General features: G+C 51.8%; 1 protein-coding gene across 3 annotated transcripts; it reads left to right on the forward strand.

Moving 5' to 3' along the window:
• The first annotated feature begins 584 nt into the window (after window positions 1-584).
• Window positions 585-24,761, forward strand: CDIP1 (cell death inducing p53 target 1). Of its 3 annotated transcripts, XM_082856951.1 has the most exons (6): window positions 993-1,073; window positions 20,665-20,748; window positions 21,323-21,428; window positions 21,563-21,718; window positions 22,454-22,727; window positions 22,849-24,761. In XM_082856951.1, exons 3-6 carry the CDS (start codon window positions 21,344-21,346, stop codon window positions 22,958-22,960), a joined length of 627 nt encoding a protein of 208 aa, XP_082713077.1. In that variant the 5' UTR covers window positions 993-1,073; window positions 20,665-20,748; window positions 21,323-21,343; the 3' UTR covers window positions 22,961-24,761. The 3 variants fall into 3 exon arrangements, with proteins under 3 accessions (XP_082713076.1, XP_082713077.1, XP_082713075.1); XM_082856950.1 differs by lacking the exons at window positions 993-1,073; window positions 20,665-20,748 and adding an exon at window positions 585-733; XM_082856949.1 differs by lacking the exon at window positions 20,665-20,748 and having other exon boundaries at window positions 1,012-1,073.
• The last annotated feature ends 10 nt before the right edge of the window (window positions 24,762-24,771 follow it).

Below are 24,771 nucleotides of genomic sequence, written 5' to 3' on the forward strand. Positions count from 1 at the left end.
AGGGCACTATAACTCACACAGGCACAGTTGATCTAATACAGGTACTTTCTGTGTAAGGCACATCACAGCTTTCTCATGCTCACTGAAGACTGGACAGCGCTTCAACACCATGCTTGGGGGCCATTTTAAACAGCAAAACCAACCAAAGGAAAAAAACTGCAAAAAACATGGCATTAAAAATGCCCACTAACACTTGTTAACAGTATGAGAGCTGAAAGGAAAAGGCGGAGTGTTGTCTCATTTAAGCTCTGCTTGGAACCGCCACATCAGGCAACTAAAATCTTTCCACCTGGTCATGCCCACATAATGTCCAGCGCCTAAACCCAATAGATATTTGTGGAATAAACGAACAAATGCGCCTGAAAGGAAGAAAGGTGCGCCTAGCTCTGGTGGATACCCGGGGTCTGGCGAGCCGGGAGGGAGACCTAGCAGGGCCTCCCTTGATTGCTCCCTCACCTGACAAAGACCCCACGCCCTGTCACGTGCCTCGCGTGGGCCGAAGGGCTCCTGCTCTGGTGAAGTCACCAGGGCTAGTCACGTGCCGCCTCGAGGCCCCGCCCCTGCACTGACCTCATGGCCCCTCCTCTGACCGCATGGTTCCACCCCTCGCTGTGACGCCACGGGCCTCGGCCCTGCTCCAAAGTCTACCCGCCTCCTTCTGACAGACGCGCGACTGCGAGCTGCGGAGGCGGCTGTTCTTGCTGCTGCGGCCGCCGCGGCCGCCGCGGCGACGGTGAGTCGCCTCGACCCTTCTAGACGGCTTCCCGCGGAGACTCCTGGGAGCAGGGCTGGGTACTCGCGGCCAGTGCGGGGACTGGTAAGACCTCGTACCGCGCAGTCCCCTCCCTGCCCCCGCCTGCGGCGCCCGCGCGGTGCACGCCGGGCACTGTGGTCCCGCTGGCCCGCGGAGCGCGTTTCGGGCACCCGGACGGACTACATCTCCCAGAGGCGTTTGGGCGGACGGGGGGGTGGTGTGCGCGCAAAGCCCCGCGGGGCTGAGGGTCTTGTCCTCCGAGCGCTTGGACCCGGGCTGTCTCGGCGTTCGCTCGGCCTTGGGCTGCTGGCTTCTCGAGGTAAAGGGACCACGGGGGCGGCGCAGCGGGCCGGTCGCCTCCTCCCAGGATGCTGATGCGATCCAGAGCAGCCTTGGGGTTTTGACGTCGTACCGTCGCTGGGTTGGCCGGCCACCCGCGGGGCTGCGGTGACAGCTTAGCCAGGCTTCGGCAGGCGGCGTGCTCGGTGCCCCGAGGGCTAACGGTCCGCTTCTCGGATCCCGCTATCACGCCTCCCACATCCTCTGCAGGGAAGGTTGGGGAAGTACCATCCCCGGTTTTCCGCAGGGGCTGTTTCCTCAAGGAGGGGGGGGGTCGGGAGGAGGGTCCCGGCGACAAAGAAGCTTCTGCTGAGCTCCGTGGTGACCTTGGCAGGCCAGGCGGGCCCCGCGCGGCTCTCCCTCCCCCGCCCGCCCTGGTTTGCCTACATCTGTAAATCTCTGCGCCCGCTCTCGACCGCACACGCCGGTGCCGGGGGTGGAGGCAGTGACCTGGCCTATCTTTGGGCCCAACCTCATACCATCGAGGACTTTGGTGTAGTTGAACTCACGGCGTAATGCGAGCCCGGGTTTGGGCACTTGACTTATTTAAGGGTATGCGTGTTTTTGCTTTCCTCTAAATGTTCCCAGGAGGCCTTTCAACAGGTGTCAGATAAGGAGCAAGAGGCTATAAGTTTCTCCAGTATGGGCCTAAGATCCTCTGCATCAGAGACATCGGGGCCCTCGTTAAAAGGGCCGATTCCGGGGACCCACCCCCAGAGGTTCAGATGTAGCAGTTATGAGATGTGCCCCAGGAGTTTACTTAATAAGTTCCACAGATAATTCTCGGGCTCATTTGGGGTTGAGAACCTTGGTCTTAGTGTGAGGAGGATGGAAGACCTTGAGCATAGCGTTTATACCAGTTTCGTGTGTGTCCTGTGGGCTGCTGGGCAGGACAGTGCCTAGCAAGTGTGACCTTGCTCCTCCGTGCTTTGTTTCTTCCCTCAGGGCTGATCTAAGAGTCTGGTGGGGAGAGGCACGCCAGCTCTGCCTTGCCCTCTGCCAAACGTTTAATTATGAAAAGTTTCAAACGTACAGGAAAGTTGAAGAAATTCTACAGTGAATGCCACCTGGAAAGTCCAACATTTTATTGTACTTTATCACAAATCTAACCATCCAGCAGTCCATCTGATTATTTTGTTTTTATGTGTGTCAGAGTAAGTTGCAGATATCGGTCTATCCCCCCCTAAATAGTTAAACATGCATATTATTAATTAGTCTTAGAATTCTTGTTTTTTAACTGACTGCATATTTGAGAGTCATTCTCTCTGTCTCTCATCCCTGAGGAGCTGAGGACTTTGGAGGTTTTTCTATAGGATGGGCCTCTGGAACCAAGAAAGAGCTTTATATGTGCTCTTGCAAAGATTTGAAAACAGCAGGCCATGGTTCTAGAATCACCCTAAGAGCAAAAACATGGACTGTGTGACATAGAATGATACTTCAGGGAACAAAATTGTTTTGAGGGGGAACTGATGGGATGTGTCCCGATGGCCAGGTCGCCCCACATATTGCGTTGGCAGGGACTGATGTAAATCGTCAGCTTGCAAGCCATTCCTCCTCTTTACACTGTAAGCTTTCCCGGTTTGAATCTGCTGGTTTGGTGTGTTTTCTAAAGCCCTAGGGGCACAGGGCTTCGTAGCCCAGTGAACAAGCTCTGAGTCCCTTGGGCCCAGGTACTTTATTCCATAGCCAGAGATACCAACCCTGACCCTCTTCAGTGGTCTGAAAGGGAGCGAAGAGACAGGTCCTGTGAAAATTCGTCTCCACTTTAAGAAACACTATTCAAAGGGCACGAACGTATTTGTACTCATATAGGACACAGTCAGGGAAGTGTGGCAGTTAAAGTCATGGCATCTTATATTGATGTCTCTACCCTTACAAGGAGGAAGGCAGTTGTGCCAGTGAGAAAGCAGCATGCAGTGGGAGCTTGGCCCTTAGTGGGGAGGAGAGAGGAGGAGAGCCAGGCTGGCAGTGGTGGCATGAGGCTTATTGTGCCCCACAAAGGGACTTGGAAGTGGAGTGCACAGAATGGAAATGTGCCAGTTTCTAGGATCCCACAAAGGTCTTCGTTCTCTCTTCTCTGCATAGTCAGGACTCTCCCAGACACATCTCCCCTGGAGGTGGTAGAGGCTGCAATGCAACTTAGTGCTGCAGGGGACAGGGGGCACCTGGCCTGGGACCTGTGGCAGGCAGATCCTCTCGCCCTGAGAGGGCCCTGCAGACCACGCTAGAGGCCTTTTTGTCGCTTCCAAGCTGTGTGACAAGTCATTTGCCCTTCCAGACCCTCAATTGCTGCATCTGTGGTAGGTGAGGAGCAACACCCAGATGAAGGTCTGTCTCTGCTGTAAGCACTGAGAAGATTAGGGGCCCCTAATATTAGACGGAAGACAGCACGAAACCATGCAGTGCAGGGTAAGGAAGGCCAATGATGTTCTGATTCTTTCCATGAAAGCAGTTGTGATGTGTTTTTGGTAATGTTTGATCATTTTTCTAGAAAACATTTCTCATCACCTTTTTGGTACTCCTGATCTGTGGGTGCTGTGAGCTCCTGCGTGGTCTGTCCGCTGGGTGATCCAGACCATCAATTCTTACCACGAGGAGGTGTCCAGTAAAAATTGTGAAGGTGCTGGATACATAATGTGTTCAATAAGTGTTGATTCAGTCTAAACTCAGATCTGTTTCAGTGTCTGTGCTTTTCCTTCAAGGAGAAACAGAGGCCAGGAAAGGTGGAAGTAGGTAGGGAATGGCGGAAGGGTCTCCCTGGGTGGAGCTTGAGGAGAATTCTAACCTGTTATTACTTCAGGAAGACGTGAAACGGTTGTCACAGTTCTAATTAACATTAAGAGCAATAGTCTTACAAGTTGGGGAAACAGCAGGGAATGAAGTTTTGTCTGCAGTGTGTGCCTTTTGTATGTGCTTTGTTCCCACCGGACAGAACTCTCACCTGTGTTTTGTCATTGCATGCAGTGTCAGCTCTGCAGATGCAGCTCAGGCACCTCTGAGTCTCACGGCTGAGGAAGCAGCCAGAATACCAAATGACGTGTCCAGGGTTGCCAAATAATGGCAGAGCAGAGCCCCAAACCCAGCTCTCCTGAGACAGCAGGGTTGAAGGGAAATGGGGGCTCCCCCGGCCCCCTTGTGCAAACTGCTCCCTGGACTCGACAGTGACTCAAGAAAGGGTTTCTCTTCTTGTCTGGATTTTTGGCACTCTCATCGGGAAGCCCGCACACTGCTGCTCGGCTGAGGCTGTGCTCTGGGCCAGTGGCTGCGGGTTAGGGACAGCATGGGAAGCCTTCCCTCACCGACCTGCTTATTCAACACACCTGTGCCAGGGACTGAGCTGGGTCCCAGGAAAATGAGGGGGAGAGTCCCAGTGTTCTCTAGTGGGGTGACAAGAGTGAGGGACAGAGGATCCCCACCACAGGGAATTACAGGAGAGGCTCCATCTTCTGGAAAGAGGGTTTGGAGGCTGAAGGAAGGGTCGGTGGAAAGGTTCTTTGGTTGGGGCGGGATTTGGTTTGTTTGGGAAAGGGCGAGTTACACTCTTGGGTAGAGAGATCTGGAACACACGGCCAAGTCCAGACTTTTCCCCTTGAACCTTGACCAGTAAACCTTGACCTTGAACCTTGACCAGTAGATGAGTTCTGAGAGCTTTGTGAACCATGGCATTCGCAAGGCTTGCTGACAGGTCAGGTTTTAAGGGGCAGAGACAATTCTGGAACATCTCTCAGACGTCCATCTTGGGGACAGGGGTACTGCTAACTGAAGCAGGGCCTGTGGGCTGGGGGACAGAGCTCCTGCCAGGGAGTATCAGCCAGGCTGTGTTATCATCCAACTGGTCAGCTGATATTTGATGTACTGCCTGGGGCTGTGGAGAGACTGGCCCCAAACACCACCCCTGCCCTCTGGGAGCTGCCAGTCTGCCTGGGGAGGCTGGGCCTTTGACCACAGTTCTTTCCCCCTTTCTCCTAGTGACTCTTGCTCCAGTCCTGGAACCCCTGCCCACCTCCTTGCAGGGCCTACCTAGGGCCCACCTGGTCCCTGAAGCCTTCCCAGGGCCCCCACCCACAGACCGCCCCCTCTCTCACCTGGAGCACCTGCTGTCACATATTCTCATTTGGGTTTTGCTGAGTATCTTTTGCAAAATTTTTTCAAGTGTGAGCTGGCTTTCCAGCTGGATCTGCAGCTGCCTGAGGGCAGGGACCAGGGAGGTGAGTGGCCTCTATAGAGGGCCTATGAAATGTTGGCTGAAGTAAAGAGTCAGGAATCAAGTCTTTTCGAACAGGTAGTCACTTGAAAGAAAGAATAAGCAAACAAACTTGGGTAGTGATGGCTCTGCTGAATAAAATTGGCTAATCCCAGAGCTAGAGGAATTCTGTGTTGCTCACGTGACCACTTCTCAGCTCTGGCACTCGGGGCAGGCCTCGGTTTCTGTCCCCATGGAGGCAAGCTTAGGTGAGCTCGGGTCACCTGTCTACCTGCTTTGCCTGGGGAGTATGGGGGCCACACGGGGGCCCATTTCTCTGTGGTCCCAGTCACACTGGCCAAAAAGAACCTGTGCCCGCCGGAGGTGGGGGCCAAGCACTGTAGGGTTCAGGACTCTTGGGGACCCACGTTAGTGCCCAGGCACAGCACGGGAAGCCCTCCATCTCACTCCTGCCCCAACTCTGCCCAGCTGCCTGCCCAGCCACGGGCGTGTGGACATGCTCCAGGCCTCTGCGCGGAACTGCACTTCCCCAGGGCCTTTCCCCAGCCGTGTACATGGCTCGTGGCTCTCGCCTCACCTCCGTCCTATTTTTGCCTGAAGGTTCCCCACTCAGAGAAGCCCTCGCTTCCCTGCTCCTCCTTCCTCCATGGTACGCCTCACTAGCTGACATACAATGTATTTGACTAGTTTCTGTGTTTTACAGCCCCTCTCCCACTGGATTGTGACATGAAAACTGTTTCCCCCATCTTCAGGGCCTAGATGCGTGCTGGCTGTTTGTGTGTTGAATAAAATCATGTATGTGTCTGCCCTTCAGCTGTCCCATCTCTCTACTGGCTGGTAAAGCCTTGAGGTGTAGGGCCCGTGGTCTGTGTGTGCTCCATCCTCCCTGGAGTGGGGAACACAGATCTGCGTAGAGTTGAATTCCCTAGTGAATGTGCAGTGGTCAGGACTGCAGTCAGCCAGCAGGGCAGAGGCCTCCGGTCCTGGTGCCCTGTGGAGGCCTTGGGTGGCACCAGGGGAGGCATGCAGGAGCCCTCCTTCTGTTCCAGGAGAAAGGGAGGGACTGGTCAGCTCACTTCACTTGTTTCTCCTTTTGTCCTGGGTGCAGTGAAATCCATGTATGCTCACACAATGGAATTCCACTGTGTGAAGCACTTTGTTGGGTGTTCAAGATTCTGCTTAAGCAAAATTTTGAGAAACATTTTGGAAAATGTGTGAGATAAGAGATGGGGCTGAGCCAGCTGCAGTGGGAAGGAGCACTGGTTTGAGACTCGACTCTTGTCTGAGCAGCTGGGCCAGGCTCCCCGTCAGGGAGCAGCCGGAGGGCAGGCGCGGCCATCTTGCCCACTGTTAAATGCAGCACCGTGCCCAGGCCTGCCTTCATGGGAGCTTAGTAATGTCTGAAGACCAAACGTATGTCAGCTGAGACCTTGGACTTGGTGATCACTAGAGACACTTGTGGCCTGAAAGGTGGCCTCTAGATGTACGAAACAAAGAGAAATACACACATGGCTGAAAATAAGGCAACCCCAGATACAGCGTGAGCTCTCATTTCCTCAAAGAGAAGATCCAAAATAATTCTGTCCCAAATGGCACAAGCCAGCTCTTTGGGTCAGATGTCCATTTAGAGTGATATGAATTTAGTTCAACTTCCATATACTGTTTCATGGAGTGTAATTTCACATGCTGATTAGATTTGTTCCCCACTCAGGTTTCCCAGGGCACTTTTCCGGCTCTTCCCCTTCACCTTTGTGGACATCGTGTCCTTGTCCTGGACGCTAGCTCCTCTGGATTGTCAGTGCCAGTCGTGTGAGTGCCCCTTGCTACACGTAGGGGCGTTTCCGCTGGAGAGTATCCCTGTACCGTTGTGTGTTCTTGGGTTTTTTCGTCAGTTCTGTACGCAGCTTCTTACCGTGTGCCCCTTCACAGGGTGTTTACGGCACATCTAAGCATTGCAATTGTGAGGGCCTACCCCAGGAATAATTACTGGTCTGCTAGGTGTCTGCTGGCTTTGGGCTTCTTTCTTTTCACTGATTCCATCCAAGTGACCTCTAGAAGCGTGCCACGCTGGACTGACTGCAGCTGCTGTTCTTCACCCAGCAGTGCTTAGTGTAAAAGAATTGAGACACTGCCTGCAACAGGAGGGACTTAAATGATGCAGAGGCGCTCCCTCCTTGTGCTCACGGAAAATGAGCAGTACCTACGGGACTCGGAGTTCATGAGGGCAGAAAGGCAAAGCCATTCTCTTGGGAGCATAGCGGTTCCCCCACCCCCAACGGAATGGGGGGACTTGGGCAAGGCTCAGCTGCAGGCTGAGTTCCTCTCCTGGGCCAGCAAGGCCAGCAGGCCTTTGTGTCCAAACTAAGACTCTTACAGCTGAATGGGGACCTTGTAGTGGCCACGTGGCTTGGCTGCACTTAAGGCCCTAGAGCTTTTTCCTGGATCAAGATGGTGTATCTTGATCTCAGATAACCAGTTAAAGTAGAGTCGATCCAAAGACTGTCCATTTGTGTCAGCTCGCGTAGGTGGTGTAGTGGTGAGCATAGCTGCCTTCCATTTTGTGTCAGCTCAACAAAGGCAGAGTTAAGGACTTTTTCTTTTCAGGGTTCCACTTTGATTGCCTAAGGGATGGTTCTTTAGATTCATTGCATTTCTAAAATTAGTCAGCCTTCTGGTTACCAAGCCCTGCCTGTCCAGCAGGTGCAGATGACTTGTTTATCCACTCGTGGTTGCAGCTGCATCTGTTTTCTGCCCTTTGCTCCTCATCCCCCTCCTGTCTGTACTTCCTTCTTCTGTGTCAACGGTAAAACATGCAGAATCCAAGCTCCTGAGCTTGGTCCTGCCTGGGAGGCAGCTCAGAGGGCAGGAGGAGACCTGTGTTCCCAGCGCCAGCTCCAGCTAGTGACCTCGGTCAAGCCCTGTGATGCTGTCAGTCTCAGTTCTGTCATGTGTCTGTTGGGATTTTCTCACCTGCCTCCTCTGCCAGGTGACTTCCTGCTGGCTCTCCAGGCAGGGTCTCTGAGGCTAGAACTACCTTGGATGGCGTTTATGTCCCAGCTTCACAGGTCTAGACCCTCAGTTTTACTGGAGCACTGGGAAGTGACTTGGTATAGAGAACTGACTTGTGTTACCAAATTCCTACAAAACTGAAGCAAAGACCACTCCAACTCATGAGAGGGGAACAGCCCAGTCCTTGGGTTTGCTCCTTGGAGCATTTCTTTACCTACAGACAGAACTAGATTATGGTCAGAGACACCTTTTCTGGACTGAGGAGGAATATACATAAATATAACACACTTATAGTGAGCATTTTGAGGAAGGAACCAACCAAAGGAGCTGCCTACCCTATAAAAACTAGAAACTACACAGAAATAAAAAGTTTCTCTATATGTGTGTGTGTGTATGTGTGTGTGTGTAAACAAATCATCCAAAATCTCTCTATCCAGAAAAAACCACCCTTAACATTTGGTGTGTAATCTACATGTAAATACACACGTCTCTCTGAGAAGGGATCGCACTGTACATGCTACGTGGTGCTCTATCAAGTCCATCTTCCTATGTCAATAAAGGTAGATCCACATCATTTTGAGGGAGTGAATATAGTTACATGGTATAGGTTAACCAGATGGGTAACTAGTCCCTTTGGTTGAACATCAAAACGTTGATATACAGAAACATTTTTACATGTGAACCTTTGCTCATGTGTTCGTTTATTTCTAGGACAAATGCCTCGAAATGGAATTAATGTGTTAAAAAGAATGTACAGGAGTGAGATTGTCCTCCAGAAAAGTTGCATGAACCCACTCTGCTGTGGCCCAGGTGCCCTTGCCTCTGTCACGGGGAGTCAGAGTGGTTTGCCACGGCTCTGACCAGAATTCAGCATGATGTAAATTGTGCATTTATGATTGTCATCATCATCACAGTTCCTAGAAGCCTTACTACTTTTTAGCTTAGAACCATTCTTTGAGTCCTGTCTGCCTTTTGATTTTGCTTCTGATTAAGAGCAACCAATGTATTCTCTTTTCTGTTTTATTGTATACTTCCTTTTCCCACACTCTGCTTGCGTCTCCATAAATACAGCTATTTGTATTTATGCAAACCATGATTTGTGCTTATTGAACACTATGTGACAGGCTCTGAGCTGCGTGCTCTTCATCCATGACCTCATTTACGCCTCATCACAACTCGGTGGGTCAAGGACGGCTGCTGCCATTTCACAGATGAGAAAACTGAGACTCTGGAACATTAGGTGGCCAGATGGGTGGGACCTAGTGCCTGGGTGCCAGCAGGTGAGGAGTCTGCCCTTCCTGCTTGGCCTGTGACATCAGGACTCAAGCCTCCCTGGGGAAGGGCGTAGGCTGTGGTATTTGGGGCCATTGGCTTAGGCTGATGTATCAGCTCTGTTGAGCCATGATACTCATCAGGGAGAAGAGTGTAGGGCTGGGTGGGAGGAGAGCAGCCAGATGGGAGAACCAGATCTACTTTCTGGTCCTTTCCATGTCTTTAGCTTGTTTTGAAGTGTTTAGAATTCCCAAGGCATCAGATACACCCAGGTTCGAGCGTTAAAATAAATGGTTTGCAGCCACCAGTGATGCTATCTGAGGGAGGGATTGTCTCTCTTGTCCTGCCTGCATCTTTAAGGACAATGGAAAAGGGGCTGAGTTCAGGATTTCCAGTCTGCCAGGGCTGAACTTGGCCTCCTATGGGCCTGCTCCGCAAGGCATTGTGAGCTAGAGGAAGCCAAGGCATGGGGAAGTCCTAATGGGAGCTTTTCAATGATGGACCACTTGTTTACATACCTTCAGGCCCAAGGAGCACTATTTATTTTTAATGATACTTGTTTTCCTTTCTTCTTAATAACTAACTGGAAATTTACCAATCACAAGTAGATTCTGGCTACCTTAGATTTGAGAATTACTGGAAAACTAGCTTCTCTGTTTGTCTTTGATATTGAGGTCTGGCTGCATTTACTAGGAAACTCACAGTAACCCCAGGGAAAACAAGTTAGTTTGTTTCTCTCTCACTACAAGATAGGTGAGAGAAGTGGTCCATTCAGTGCTGGAATGGTATCCCCATGGTCATCCAGGGCCTGGGCACCTTCAGTTGTCCTTAGCATGGCTTCCATTCCCAAGGTCACCTCGTGGTCAAGCATGGCTGCTAGGGCTGTCACATCCGTCTTCCTGGCAGCAGGCAGGAGGAGGGCCTGAGGACATGGGCTCCATCTCCCTGACGAGGTGGCTCCCTTTTAGCACCTTCCAACAAGAACATATGTCACTCTACTGTGACTCATTCGCCAGAACTTAGCCACATGGTCACATGACTGTAAGAAGGGCTGAGAACATCTTAGCAAAGATACTGCTGCCCTGAATAAAAATGGAGTTCTGTGGTCAGGTGGGGAAACTGAGGCGTGGAGAGATTATATAGGGTCATACAATCCATCGGTGGCGCTCTTCAAATTTTACTGCCAGTCTAGAAAGGAAGTCAGTGTCTTTGTTCCTGAAGGCTGAGTTGAGGGGGTGGTGCATGGGGTGGGGGGTGGCTGCTCAGAGGAGAAGGGCCGGGGTGCTGCTGTGGGCTGCGTGGCCTGAGGTCCTTATCCTGCCTACTGGCCCAGGTCCTCTGTGGGGATCTGAGGTCTGTGCGCTGCAGGGCAGCCCCTGCGCCTCGTACCTCTGAAACAGTCCTGAGGCTCGATGGCTCCAGGCTGCTGTCTGGCCACCCACACCGGGCGCAGCCTCCTTCCTGAGGCCTTGTGACTCACTGTCCTGCCACTGTCCTGTCCTCTCCTTTGCCTGCTAGTCTCATTGACCCCACCTCCTCCCCCCGGCTTACTTGGAGAGTTGCTCCCTGACCCCCGGAACGGGTCTGATCTTTCCGTACTTTCTTGTACACCACTGGTTTCACTGTGTACTTAGGTTTGGTGTTTCTGGTGTGTGTTTGACTCCTGTCTCCCCCACTCAGTTGTGAGCTTCTGGAAGGCAGGGACCGAGCCGCTCACTCCCTGACACTTCCCAGCCTGTGCCCAGCGCAAAGTAGGTGCTACACAATGATCAGCACCAACAGACGGTTGGTTATTCCCAGAGGAAGTGCCGTCCCCCTCCAAGGGCCTCTGTTAAGTGGCCACCAAACAGACTGTCCTTAAGCCCACCCCTGGGAACTTGGGAAAACAGGACGGTACGTGGCGTCGCCCAGGGAGTCAGTGGCCATCCCTGGTGAATAAGCCCCCAGCCACAGGGACGCCTCATGCTACCTGGTCCTTCATGGTCCACGCAGCCTCTACAGTGGGCAGGCGGGGTGTGGACGATGTGGGCCAGGCCCCCTTGCTCAGCAGAGGCTGAGTGTGCTCCCCTTCCACCATCCTCTGGGTGGGCCCTAGGGGACCCCCCCAGGGCACTTGGCTTTCACCCCGGGCCTCCACCCTTCGCGGAGCAGTGGGCGCCTCCTTGGTTCAGCAGATGCAAGGCTGTGGGCAAGGCGGAAAGCTGCCTTTCAGTTTCCCCAGCAAAGCCCAAAGCCCCCTCTGGCCAGACGCCTGGAACCTGCCTCCTGGGGACAGAGGAGCCCCTCTGAGGCCAGCTGGCATCCTGGTGCAATGGCTGCCGGAGGGTGGGGGGTGAGTTCCTCTGGCGGAGGCAGTGGGCAGGCCAGCCCGGCTGTGGGAAACTCGGCCCTGCAGTTGCTGCCACTAGGGTCTCGGGTGGATGCCAGGGTCTGGGCAGAGTGCCCTTCCCGGGGCATTGTAGCCCATGGAGCTCCAGGGCAGTCGCCTGGAAGGAGCGATGGCCCTTTAGAATGATTGCTGGTATCTCTTCCTTTCCAGAACTTGTCTTAGGGGCTCACAGAGCAGTTGGCCGCCACTTGGCCATGCCGCAGTGACCTCTTCTGGGCTGAGCCGCTCAGGCTGGGCTTGATTACAAGTACCCCGGGATCCTGGGGGAATGCACACCAGGATCCCCGCTCCTGTGGGAGCACAAGCTGCCATAGCAGAGGCATCAGTGCCTGTTTTGTTTTCCTTCCCATTGGAAGTTGTTCACAATAATTGACCACAATAGCAGGTGCATTTATTCAGTGTTCTTGTGTGCTCGGTCTCAAGCTACTGCTCTGGGTGTTTTGCTTATTATGCTGTTTATTATAAAACTAGCTCCAACCCTGAGAGGTAGGCATGATTATCCCCATTTACAAACAAGAAACTGAGGCTCAGTGAGGTCACACAGCTGGAAAGTGGTGGAGCTGAGTCTGAACTAGTCTGATGCCTCCTTAAAGCCTTGCACGTTGCAGCAAGCATGTTCCTGGGGTGGGGCCTCAGTGTGACAAACAGCCAGCTCAGAGACTCACCGGCGCAGTCCACTCTCGGTCCTGGGACTCTTGGTCCCTCTGGCCCTGACCCTGCTCTGCCTGCAGGTACCCTCTTACCGGCGTGGGGGTTCCTCTAGCCCGGCAGCTCTCAAAAGGTGACGTGCAGTCTCCTGGAGGCTTCCTGAGACCTTCCAGGGGCTGAAGGTCAGAACTATGTTTATAAGGACACCAAGACGTTATTGGTTATATTGCCTTTTTCATTGTATTGGCATTAGCATTGGCGGTGCAACAGTAGCAGGACTTAGCTCTGCTCGAGGCGTGGCACCCAGCTGTGCTAGTCATTGTTGTGGTTGTGTTCACGCCAGTTTCATTTAAGAAAAAGCAGTAAAAATTATTGAGTTTATTATCTGGACCCTTGAGTACACATTTTTTTAATGTTTTGTGTTGTGATGAAAGGACGCACGTGAAGCATGCTGGAGACCTCAAGGGGAAGCATGTGTGCAGCTGTTTGAGCTGTGAGCTGAACTCGCGTTTTCATGGAGCTCCATATTTATTTAAAACAACAACTGACACACAGACTATGGTTATTCAGACTTAGGGATTTAGCAGACATTTTCTTGAAAATGAACAAAGTGAGCCTGCTAATTCAAGGAAAACAACTGACCTTTTATTTTTGTATAAGTTGCCAATGATAAATTTGTTACTGTTTCCAATGATAAAATTCGAGCTTTCAAGAGAAAATGTCAGAACTTTGGAAAACTTGTATCTGCCACCGCGAGGTTGACAGCTTCCCAGTAGTTAAAGACTTTTCTGATGGGGTTGGTGGTGATAGTAACAATGTGATTTTTTGGAGGGAGGCATATCTTATAATGAGATGTGTTAACATTGCTATATCTACATAATCAGGGCTCATATCATAATCGTGGACCATTATTTTCCAAATGACCCATGCATGCTGTTATAAAACAGGGCATGTGTAAAAGATCCATTCCAAATACAAGGTAGCCCAATGATTTTCAATATAATAGGAAAAATTTGTTGTTAAAGATTCAGATTCCATATTGCAACTAACCTTTAAGAAGCTACTACCACCTGTCAGGTTTGGGTGTAGTGTTGAAGAATATCCACAATTAGCTGAGAAGACTATTCAGATACCTTTCCCTTTTCCAGCTACTTACTGTGGGAGGCTGGATTTTCTCATACTTTAACCAAAACATCACAACAGATTGGATGGAGAAGAAGATATGAGCATCCAGCTGCCTTCTCTTAAGCCAGACTTTTTTATTTTATTGAAGTATAGTTGATTTACAATGTTGTGTTAATTTGTGCTATACAACAGTTTCAGTTATACATATATATTAATTCTTTTTCATATTCTTTTCTATTATGGTTTATGACAGGATATTGAATATAGTTCCCCATGCCATACAGCAGGACCTTGTTGTTGATCCATCCTTTATATAATAGTTTGCATCTGCTAATCCCAAACTCTCAGTCCTTCCCTCCCCACCCCCGCCCCCACCCTGCTTGGCAACCACAAGTGTTCTCTATGTCTATGAGTCTGTGTTTCATAGGAAAGTTCATTTGTGTCATATTTTAGGTTCCACATATAATTGATATCATATAGTGTTTGTCTTTCTATTTGACTTAGTATGATAATCTCTAGGTCCCTCCATGTTGCTGCAAATGGCATTATTTCATTTTTTAAAAAATTTTATTTATTTTTGGCTGCATTGGGACTTCATTGCTGTGCACAGGCTTTCTCTAGTTGTGGCGAGTGGGGACTACTCTTCATTGCGGTGCACGGGCTTCTCATTGTGGTGGCTTCTCTTCTTGCAGAGCACAAGCTCTAGGTGTGCAGGCTTCAGTAGTGTGGCACGTGGGCTCAGTAGTTGTGGCTTGCAGGCTCTAGAGTGCAGGCTCAGTAGTTGTGGCACGCGGGCTTAGTTGCTCCGTGGCATGTGCGATCTTCCCGGACCAGGGCTCGAACCTGTGTACCCTGCATTGGCAGGCAGGTTCTTAACCACTGCGCCACCAGGGAAGTCCCTCATTCTTTTTTATGGCTGAGTAATATTCCATTGTGTATATGTACCACATCTTCTTTATCCATTCATCTGCTGATGGACATTTAGGTTGTTTCCATGTCTTGGCTGTTGTGAATAGTGCTATGAACATAGGCGTGCATGTATTGTTTTGAATTATAGTTTTGTCCAGATACATACCCAGGAATGGAATTGCTGGATCATATGGCAGCTCTATTTTTTGTTTTTTGAGGAACCTCCATATTATTTTCCATAGTGGCTGCACCAGTTTACATTCCCACCAGCAGTGTAAGAGGGCTCCCTTTTCTCCACATCCTCTCTAGCATTTGTTATTTGTAGACTTTTTAACGATAAGCCAGACTTTTAAAGGGTTTGCAAAAATGTAAAACAATGTCCATCTTCTTATTAAATTTGTTTTGGAAAGCAGTTATTTTAAAATTTTATTTATGTTAACATGTAATAAGTTAATCTTTTTAATGAATAAATACTTTTAACAATTCCTTATTTTTTATTTCTAGTAAGGTAAGTATTGATATATATAACTCACACAATCTTTTTGGAGTCCTCAATAATTGAGTGTAAAGGGGTTGTGAGACCAAAAAGTTTGAGAACCGCTGCTCTAGCAGACCCTGGGGGAAAACTGATGTCAGAAAGTCCTCCTTCTGGGTGCGTCCTCTCCCTTCATCTCTGTCTCGTCCCCCACATCTGTCCTCAGTCCTCCAGGAACCTGCACTCATGTACAGATGCGTCTCAGCTCCACACTGCCCTCCCAGTCCTCCTCCAGAAGGCAGTGTGGGTATGTTTCCTCAGCAGAGACTGTCTGGGGTGGGGGGACCGGGGACAGGGTTGGCACCCCCATGGTGGTGTGCAGGACAGCTTAGACTGACTGCAGAATGGAGTTTGCAGCAGCGGCTGAGCCAGTGAGGGGTGTATCCTGCTGGCCCGGGCCCAGGCCCTCCCAGCTCCCCCGGGGAGCCACCTGGGCCACCTCAGGCTGCTGCCAGTTGGCCAGGCTCTGGCCCTGGATCAACAGCAGCGCTCTCCACAGGGCACAGTGAGTAGCTGGGAGCAGAGCAGAACACCAGAGCCGTTTCCCAGGACCGGGAGGTCTTGTGCTTTTAACTCCACTAGGGGACATGGGGAGACCTGGCTTTGCAGAAAGTGCCCGGCCCTGTGTCCTACCCCAGAGGCCCAGTGCCTGCTGCTCTGGAGAAGGTGAGATGAGATTGCAGCAGGGAGTGGGTCCAAAGACAGACAGACAGACGTGGAGACAGGCTTCATCTCACTTTAGGGTGACCGGAATAATTCCCTCCTACATAAGAGCACAGGGGGTGCTAGGCTGTGTTGGTTGTGGGGGCAGAGGCCAGATGTGGCTTTTAAGTGGCCCCATTCCATCCCCTGGTGGAACAGGGTGCAGGCAGGCCCTCCCTCTCCTCTCTCCCATGTAGGGGATGATGGTGCCAGAGCTTCTGGACACCCCCTTGTCCCTTGGTCCGTCCTCGGCTCCTGAGGAAGCTGTGGGCTCACGGCGTGGATCAGAGTCCCAACAGCGCCTTCTCAGCTTGCCAGCCATGCGCCCCACGCTGCCTCCCTGCCCTGTGGCCATAGTCAGGACATTCCTTTCAGGCTAGGCCTCAACCTGAAAATGCAGTGGAGGGGACACTGATCTCCTTTGTCAGTTCCATCTTCGGGGCCCCGTGACAGGTGCCCTAGGAATCCAGCCTCTGCCGTGCACACATTTCCAGCTCCTGCTTAGTTCCAGCCCAGACTTCAGCTTTTCGAAAGTGCTCTGTCTCCCAAGGCTGGTGGCTTCTAAAGTAGGAGCCGTCAGGGCTGGGGCAGCGGCACTTCGCTTTCATCCAGGGTGAAGTGGAAATTCCCCAGCATCCCCAAAACTGCCAGAAATCAGGTAAGCAGGAATTTAAGGCTCCTTAAATAGGAAATCCATGAAGCTTGTGGCAGAGTAGAGTCAGCTCCCAGGTCTTGGGTGCCCTGCTCTGCACCTTACACCCACGTGCTGCTGGGGTCAGCGCCTTGGCTGACCAGCTGTTAAGCAGTCAGCTGGATCTCTAGCTCTCTTCTCAGAGAATCTGTATTTTATCAGTACTATGACTGGGTAATACCTCTGCATCCACCAAGTCCAGAGGGCATAAAGGGGTGTGCTGTGTAACGTCCTCTGGCCCCCCTGGGAGCTCCTGTTTGGTTTATGATAGACTCGTGACGGCTTTCAGACAACTCTGTTTCTTCACAGTCTGTAGCTACAATATCTAAACAGGAGGCTGAGAGGCCTGTCTCGGGGTTCAGGGGCTGCACGTTGGCTTCATCAAGCTCCCAGGACCATGGGCCTCCCTCTCCTCTGTTGGGAACTTGCTGCCCTTCCTGAGCCTCTTTTAACGGACGCTCCAGCACCTGCCCAACAGTGAAGTTGCCGGGGCTGTGATATCAGATTCCACGCTTGCACTTGTAGCTTAACTTGAGCAGTGTGCGTTTTTATTGGAAAACTGTTCTTTTGGACATGTGCCTTTTTTTTTTTTTAAGATTATTGCATTCTTGAGGTTTTTGATTACACCTTGGACAATGCAGTTTTGTGGGAACACACACATTTGATTTTATATTGGGAAGCACTAGGGGAACTGGGGTTTGAATTCCTGAAATCTTCATGAGCCATTTTTCAGAAACCTCTCTTTCGTATTGGAGGGGCCTGCCCCCCAGTCTCTGCCACAGTTCAGGAAGGCAGCTGCATCGTGGGTGTGGGTGTGGAGGGGAGGGGAGGAGACAGGAGCAGCTGGGCCGTGGTGTGGTCAGGGCCTGGAGTGTAATGAGTGTCCTGCAGCAGTGCCTGCTCTAGGTTCTGCTGGACACCAGGGGAGGCCTCTGCCCTGTGTGCAGGGCTTATGCCATCATTATGATGGTGGGATTCCAGAGTGAATTCTTGCGCTCTAGGAGATGATGGAATTAGATCCAGAGATTTTGGTGACAAGGCAGGCCACGCCTGCATCCTCTGAAGTGTGTGTGTGTGCCTGCTCCCCAGACATGGAGGGGCTAGTTCCTGCCTTTTAAACCCAAAGGTGCTCAAGTGCCTTGCCAAGCACAGTGCAGCTCTTCCCGGCCTGCTTAGCGACCCAGGACCCGCCAGTTTCCTGGTAAGCCACCCCCACAGGCATCCCTGATGGGCGGAGCATGGCAGTTTGCAGCAGGTGCCTGCCCAGGTTCTAACAGACTCAGCATATTAGAGTTTTCTGTAGACTCGAGTCAAGCCCCTTAAGGAAAGCTGCCTTTTTCTCCCATCGGGGTGGCTGTGGCCACTGGCAGTGGCCTGGGCAAGGGACCTCAGGCCCAGCATGCACAGCCAGTGCCCCTGGACAGGGACCTTCTGTGACGTCCTCTAGAGGCTCTGCTGTTTACTGTTCTTGACCCTGTGCTATGAGGAGTCACCTGCAGGTGGGGGTGGAAGAGTCACACCAGGGTCCTAGGCTTGGCTCAGCCTCTAATAAGCCATGGGACCTCAGACAGGTCCTGTCTTTCCTTGGCCTCCATGTCTTCAAAGGATAATTATAAGCAGCAACTCACAAGAGCTGGCATATAATTGATAAGCATTTGGGAAGATGTCCTCCCTCTTAGTGATCAAAGAAGTAAACATAACCAAGTGTCATCTTAACATTACAAATCATAATAACAGTAGTATTCAGAGTTTGCACTGTAAATCAGCATCATCCTTCACAGAAGGCATAAAATGTCCATACCCTTTGACCTAATAATCTCACTTCTGACAGGTTTAGCCCAAGGAAATAATCCAAGAAAGGGAAAGAGCATTAGCCAAAGGTGTTCCAGTTTTTTATGAAATAAGGAGCATTCTAAATGCTTTAATAGGGATTGGTCATGTAAACAGTGATGGGCCCATTTTTGGAAATATTAAAATCTATGGTCATGGAGTCTTGCAAGACGGAGTAAAAACATGTGACACATGTTAAAAGGATTTAAAACTTTGTCACAATGGCAACTATATAAAAATATAGGTGCCTATACATACAGACTGGCAGGGACATGCAGAGACTGGCTGCATTAGGGTGATAAGGTTGGGCAATTTTGTTTTCTTTCAGTTTAATAGGTTTTATTGACATAGAATAATCCACATACCATACGATTTCCCCATTTAAAGTGTGCAATTCGGGGACTTCCCTGGTGGTCCAGTGGTTAAGACTTCGTGCTTCCAATGCAGGGGGCACAGGTTCAATCCCTGGTCAGGGAGCTAAGATTCCGCATGCCGCAGGGCGTGGCCAAAAAATTAAAATATTTTAAATAATTGTATGCAATTCAGTGGTTTTTAGTATATTCACAGAATTGTGCAACCATCATTACAGTTTTACAATATTTTCATCATCCCTAAAGGAACTCCGTAATTGCTTCTATGGCCAGCCCCCCAAACCCCTGGAAACCACGAATCTGCTTTCTGCCCCTATGGATTTACCTGTTCCAGACATTTTATGTACGGAATCATATAATATGTGGTCCTTTATGTCTGGCTTCTTTCACTGAGCATAATGTTTTCAAGGGTCATCCAGGTTGTAGCTGTGTCAGTACTTCATCTCTTTTCATGGCTGAATTAATATTCTACTGTATGGAAATATATATATATTTATATCCAGTTTGTTTATCCATTTGTCAGTTGATGGACATTTGAGTTGTTTACACTTTTTAGCTGTTATGAATAATTCTGCTATGAACATTCTTCTACTAGTTTTTGTATGGACATGAGTTTTCAATTCTTTTGGGTATATACCTAGGAGCAGAATTGCTGGGTCATGTGGTAACTCTATTTTAACCTTTTGAAGAACTGCCAGACTGTTTTCCAGAGCGGCTACACCAGCAATGTGGGGGGTTCCAGTTTCTCTACATGATACTTGTTATTGTCCTTTTCATTTTAGCCATCCTGGTGGGTAGGAAATGGTACCTTGTAGTTTGGATTTGCATTTTCCTTTTGGCTAACAATGTTCAGGTTCTTTTCATGTGCTTATTGGGCATTTGTTTATCTTTGGAGAAATGTATGTTCAGATCCTTTTGCCCATTTAAAAAAATTGGGTTATCTTTTTTGTTAATGAATTAGAAGAGTTCTTTATATATTCTAAATGGTACAGGTCCCTGAAAAGATATATTATTTGTAAAAATTTTCCTCCACTGTGTGGGTTGTCTTCCCACTTTCTTGATGGTATCCTTAGAAGCACAAGTTTTAAATTTTGATGAAATCAGTTGTATCTTTTTTCACTTTTGTTGCTTGGACTCAGTTCCTCTGGCCCTGCCACTAATGTGTTAAATTTAATATTTAAACTTACTGACTCCAGGCTCCCTCTCCCCTGGCAGGATTGTTTGGGGCCCTCCATCCCCACATCGTTCTGAATTTAACACTGATGGGCTCTAGGAGGGAGCTATACTAGGAGACTTGCTTTCACTGTATATATTTTTTATACTGTTTTTTTTTTCTAGTTCATAGTATATCAGTTTAAAAAAATGAGTCTCACTTTAAAATGCTACTAATTTTTAGCCTTTTATGCTGCTGAATAGAGTGAAGGAAGTGTCTTACTAAAGGACACAGAATGCAGACTCGGGCGGGAGGATGGCCTGCTTCCCCTGCTTCTCCCCCAGTACCCGGCAGCAGGTGCTCAGTGGACTTTGTGAAGGAAATGACCAACACTACCTCCTTCCTTCTTGCCCCATTCACTCTCCGACCAAAACAGCGCTGCTGCTGTGGGGAGAAGCCCTTGGTTCTGATTCCTTCCCACAGGGCATGTGGACATGAGGGGGCTGCTCTGGGCCTGGTGGGGAGTGGACAGAGGACTGGCTGTGGCCCTGAGGAGACAGCAGCCGTGGGGAAGGGAAGGGGGGGCTGAGGAGTGGGTAGGGACACAGGACGGCGCTGAGCTGGGCAGCGAGGGAGACACCAGACATACAGTGCCGAGGGAGTGTGGCTGCGTGGGGCCAGGTGCCCAGGGCAGCCGCTGCTGAGGGCGCTACCTGTTCTCCCCCTGAAACAGCTCCCCAGAACCCTGTGTGTCTGCCCAGGCTGGCAGTAGAAGGAGCCTCACCTGCCTATCTCCTCTGAGTACCTGGGATTGGAGGTAAAAACTCTCCCAGACCCCCTCCCACAAGCAGGCCACAGTGCCCTGGCGTGGAGGCCAGCCTGGTGCTCCCTAAGTTGGAGGGGAGGAGAGGACCAGTGACCAGACTGCCCTGTGAGAAGCCCTAGATTAGGTTCCCAAGCTGCTGGGTTCTGTCCCCTTCCCAGGGCCACCCCACTGTCTGGCTTTCACAAAGGAAGTGTGGGTGACCCCTGAAGCTGCTAGTTTCTGGAGGTTGGAGGATGGTGGCTCTGGGCTGGGTTACCTAAGCAATGGTGGGGCATCTCCAGGGCCTACAGGGAGCCCAGTCTGCTCTCTCGAAGGAATTGGTCCCAGCCCATCACAAGTGTGGAGATTTATGGGGAGGGGAGTGAAAGGTGAGCTGAGCCCCGGGGCAGGGGACACCTGCAGGAGCCACAGGAGGCCCTGTGTGCTTGGGCTCAGCAGGGGCGGCTCTGAGGATGACCACACACCTTGTGCTGCAGCCCCTCATCACAGACCAGTGCCTGACTGGCAGTGGGGGGCTGAGGGGGGCGGGCTGGGAGCATACTTTGCATCTCAGTTTGTCCTCCAGGGTCCAGGAGAAGCAGCAAAGATGTCGAATGAGCCGCCCCCTCCTTACCCTGGGGGCCCCACAGCCCCCCTTCTGGAGGAGAAAAGTGGAGCTCCACCCACCCCAGGTAGGGTTCAGCGCTTCATTGCTGTCTCCTGCCCTTTCCAGCTGCTAGGAGCTGGTGCCTGGAGCAGCCCTCCGCCGATGGCTGGAGCCGTCTGAGCTTCCTCTCCCTGTCTCTCTGTGTCACTCTCTGTCCAGGCCGCACCTCCCCAGCTGTGATGCAGCCCCCACCGGGCATGTCACTGCCCCCTGCAGACATTGGCCCCCCACCCTATGAGCCGCCAGGTCACCCAATGCCCCAGCCTAGCTTCATCCCCCCACATGTGAATGCAGACAGCACCTACATGCCTCCAGGTAAGCTGGAAAGGAATCCGCTTAGCCCAGCACTCAGCATGTCACCTGGGTTGCAAGCCAGCCTTTGCTGCGGGCGGGTAGTCTGTCTGTGTGGGTGTTTAAGGGTGGGGGGCTGATCGTGGGTCTGGACGGTGGACATGGGAAGGTGCCCTAGAACATGGTGCAGGTTCTGTGGGCCAGAGGTGTCCCGGGCCCTGCCAGGGGAGGGCTGGCTCCTGGAGGTGCTGCCAGGAACCTGAGTCCATGGTGGAGGCCTGGGATCCTGCTCACCCAGCAGCTCTTCAGAGACTACACAGGCTGGAGAATCGGGCCCTGGTCAGGTGGGCTGGCCCCTGGCACCACAGTACAAGACCTGATGCTGGTGGGGAGGAGAGGCTGATGAGAGACAAGGCTTTCCCTCCTGTGGTCAAGGTCCTTGAGCACAGCTCAGTCCCCTGTGTGTCAGAGGCAAGGGAGCCAACGCATCAAGCTAAGATTGAGAAGAGGTTAGACCTTGTTCCCAGCTCTCTGCCGTATCTGGCTGGGCCAAGTAGCTTCTCTGTCTTGGTCCCCATGGGACAGGGAGCAGGAAAGGTTGGGAGAATGTCGATGGTTACTTTGGCCCAGGGCCTGGTCCCCAAGGCTTCACCCTATGTCCTTGGGTGCTGGGGGCCTCAGGGCTTTGTGCTCACCTCTCACATGGGGCAGGTGGCAAGGCAGTGATCTGTCTTTGCTCCATCTTCTGTGTCATTCCAGGTTTCTACCCTCCTCCAGGCCCCCATCCACCCATGGGCTACTACCCACCAGGGCCCTACCCGCCAGGGCCTTACCCTGGCCCTGGGGGCCATACGGCCACGGTCCTGGTCCCTTCAGGGGCTGCCACTACAGTGACAGTGCTGCAGGGAGAGATCTTTGAGGGTGCGCCCGTGCAGACGGTGTGTCCCCACTGCCAGCAGGCCATCACCACCAAGATCTCCTACGAGATTGGCCTGATGAACTTCGTGCTGGGCTTCTTCTGCTGCTTCATGGGGTAGGTGGTATAGCGCTTGCTGGGTGGGGAGGCTGAGCCCACCCACCACCACGCTGGAGTAGGCCCCAGCCCTTGGTGCCTTTTCTTCAGGCCTCCCTGTCTCTCCCCATCTCCGATTCAGGTGTGACCTGGGCTGCTGCTTGATCCCCTGCCTCATCAACGACTTCAAGGATGTGACGCACACGTGCCCCAGCTGCAAAGCCTACATCTACACGTACAAGCGCCTCTGCTAACGGAGCCGGGACTGGACCCCCCACTGTCAGTCTGGCCCCCTGTGCTTTGCTCCCCGCGCTCAGTGGCTCGCTTCCATGCTCCCACTTGGGGGTGGAAGCTGTTCCACCAGTCCGTCCCCTGGAAGTCTTCTCCTCTTCACCTTGCCCTTCCCTGAGCATCTGACTCTTTTGGCAAAAATTCTGTTGGATTTTAGGCCAAGGGTCAGCAAGTGGCAGGGGGATGGCACTGAGCTTGTGTGCTGCTGGTTTGCTTGGTGTTTGTGATCAGAAAGATAAGCAGGGAATGATCTCACATGGTCTCCCTGCTGGGGTCTCTTCCTGCATTTCTGAACCAGGTACAGGTTCGGTCCTGGGTCTTCCTGGGACCAAAAGCAGCCAGAGCAGTGGCTGGTTCCCTAGACCTGGGGCCTGCACTGGGGCCTAGCCTGTAGCCACAGTCATTTCTGATCTGCTGGGCTGAGAGTGGGGGATGGACCCAGGCAGGCCTGAGTTTGTTTTTGGAGTGCTAGAGGCAGGTATGATGGTCAGAAGGAATGACTCTGGCCCTCAGAACTCAGGAACTCTTAACAGTGCCCAGATGCCACCTGGGATAATGTGGACATTGGCACACCTGCAGGCCATGGGGTAAGAGATTGGGCCCTAGCTTGCCAAGAAGGGACTCTCCTCTGGCCCCTGCCCAGCTCCCTTTCCAGCCACACCTCTGTGAACCCTGGTCTTTGCTAGGGCCAGAAGGAATGCCCAGGAGCCTAGCCCATCAGTGTATACCATGTCCTTGCTGCATGTGGGCACAACCTCTGTGGGGTGTGTCCCAGCTGGGACTAGAGGTGACAGAGAGGAGGGGCCTCCTTGCAGGCACACTCAGATCTGCAGTGCACTCTCCACGGATCCTCTTCCCAGTAAGCGCTGCGCCCTTTGCCCTGGCTGGCTTGCTGTCACCTGTCACTGTGCTCGCTCCAACAGCGGGCACTGCAGCAGGAGCAGCTGCAGCACTGGATGGGGGACAGGCTGGGGACGAGAAAGGAGCAGCCACAAGTGGCACAAGTGCCCTGGTGGACACCAGCCCTGCCCTGGGCCTGAGCCCACACTGTCTATTTCCTGAATGGTTTGTCTGTGAACTTGCTCACGTGGACCACTGTATCCTGCTGCCGCCCCTCTCCTGGTCTCGCACTGCCACTGCATGGCCTCCTGTCACTGTGCATCGTGGCTGGTCTCAGTTTATAGTTTCTCATTAAATCGGCCCTTTCACTCCCCTGCCCGAGGCCTCTGCTCTCTTGCCTGGCTTCCTTTTGCGAGGGAAAGAGGGTGGGGGGTTGAGTCCTCAGGGTGTCGGTGCTTATGCCAAACCGACTATCCAGGAACAACACTGCTATCTCAGTCCCTAATTAAACCCGCCAGAGCCCAGTGTGGATGAGCCCTAGGATTCCAGCTGTGACTGTACCAGGAAGTTGGCTTCATGACTGTCAGGCCGCCTTACTGATAACATGTAACCCACCTCCACACCATGCATCCACCCACAGGGTCTGCAAGCTGGAGACCCCCAGCTAGAGCTCAGGGTCATCCCACCCTGCAGGGAGGTACGCTCACTCCCTTAAGCAAGACAGAGCCACTGGGGTTGAGGCTACTGGGGGTGGGCAGGCAGCTGGGCCCACAGGTTCTGGCTGGCTCTGCCCCTGCCCCTCATCTGACTTGTGAAGGCAAGTGGGCTCGGTCAGTTATTGAAAAAAGTGTCCCCACCGTTGAACCCTTTTCTGAGTAAAACTTTCACAGATCCTCAATATATAAAACCGGTAATAAATTCCTATTAAAATAAA

The sequence above is a fragment of the Leucopleurus acutus genome (assembly GCF_964270905.1).
Source record: "Leucopleurus acutus genome assembly, chromosome: 16".
NCBI classification, from domain to species: domain Eukaryota; kingdom Metazoa; phylum Chordata; class Mammalia; order Artiodactyla; family Delphinidae; genus Leucopleurus; species Leucopleurus acutus.

Excerpts from the sequence above, each read along its gene's own strand:
- CDIP1 (XM_082856950.1), top strand. The coding sequence starts at position 21,344 with ATGTCGAATGAGCCGCCCCCTCCTTACCCTGGGGGCCCCACAGCCCCC. Across the intron at positions 21,719-22,453 it reads CAGCACCTACATGCCTCCAG|GTTTCTACCCTCCTCCAGGC; the intron begins GTAAGCTGGAAA and ends GTGTCATTCCAG. Across the intron at positions 22,728-22,848 it reads TTCTTCTGCTGCTTCATGGG|GTGTGACCTGGGCTGCTGCT; the intron begins GTAGGTGGTATA and ends TCTCCGATTCAG.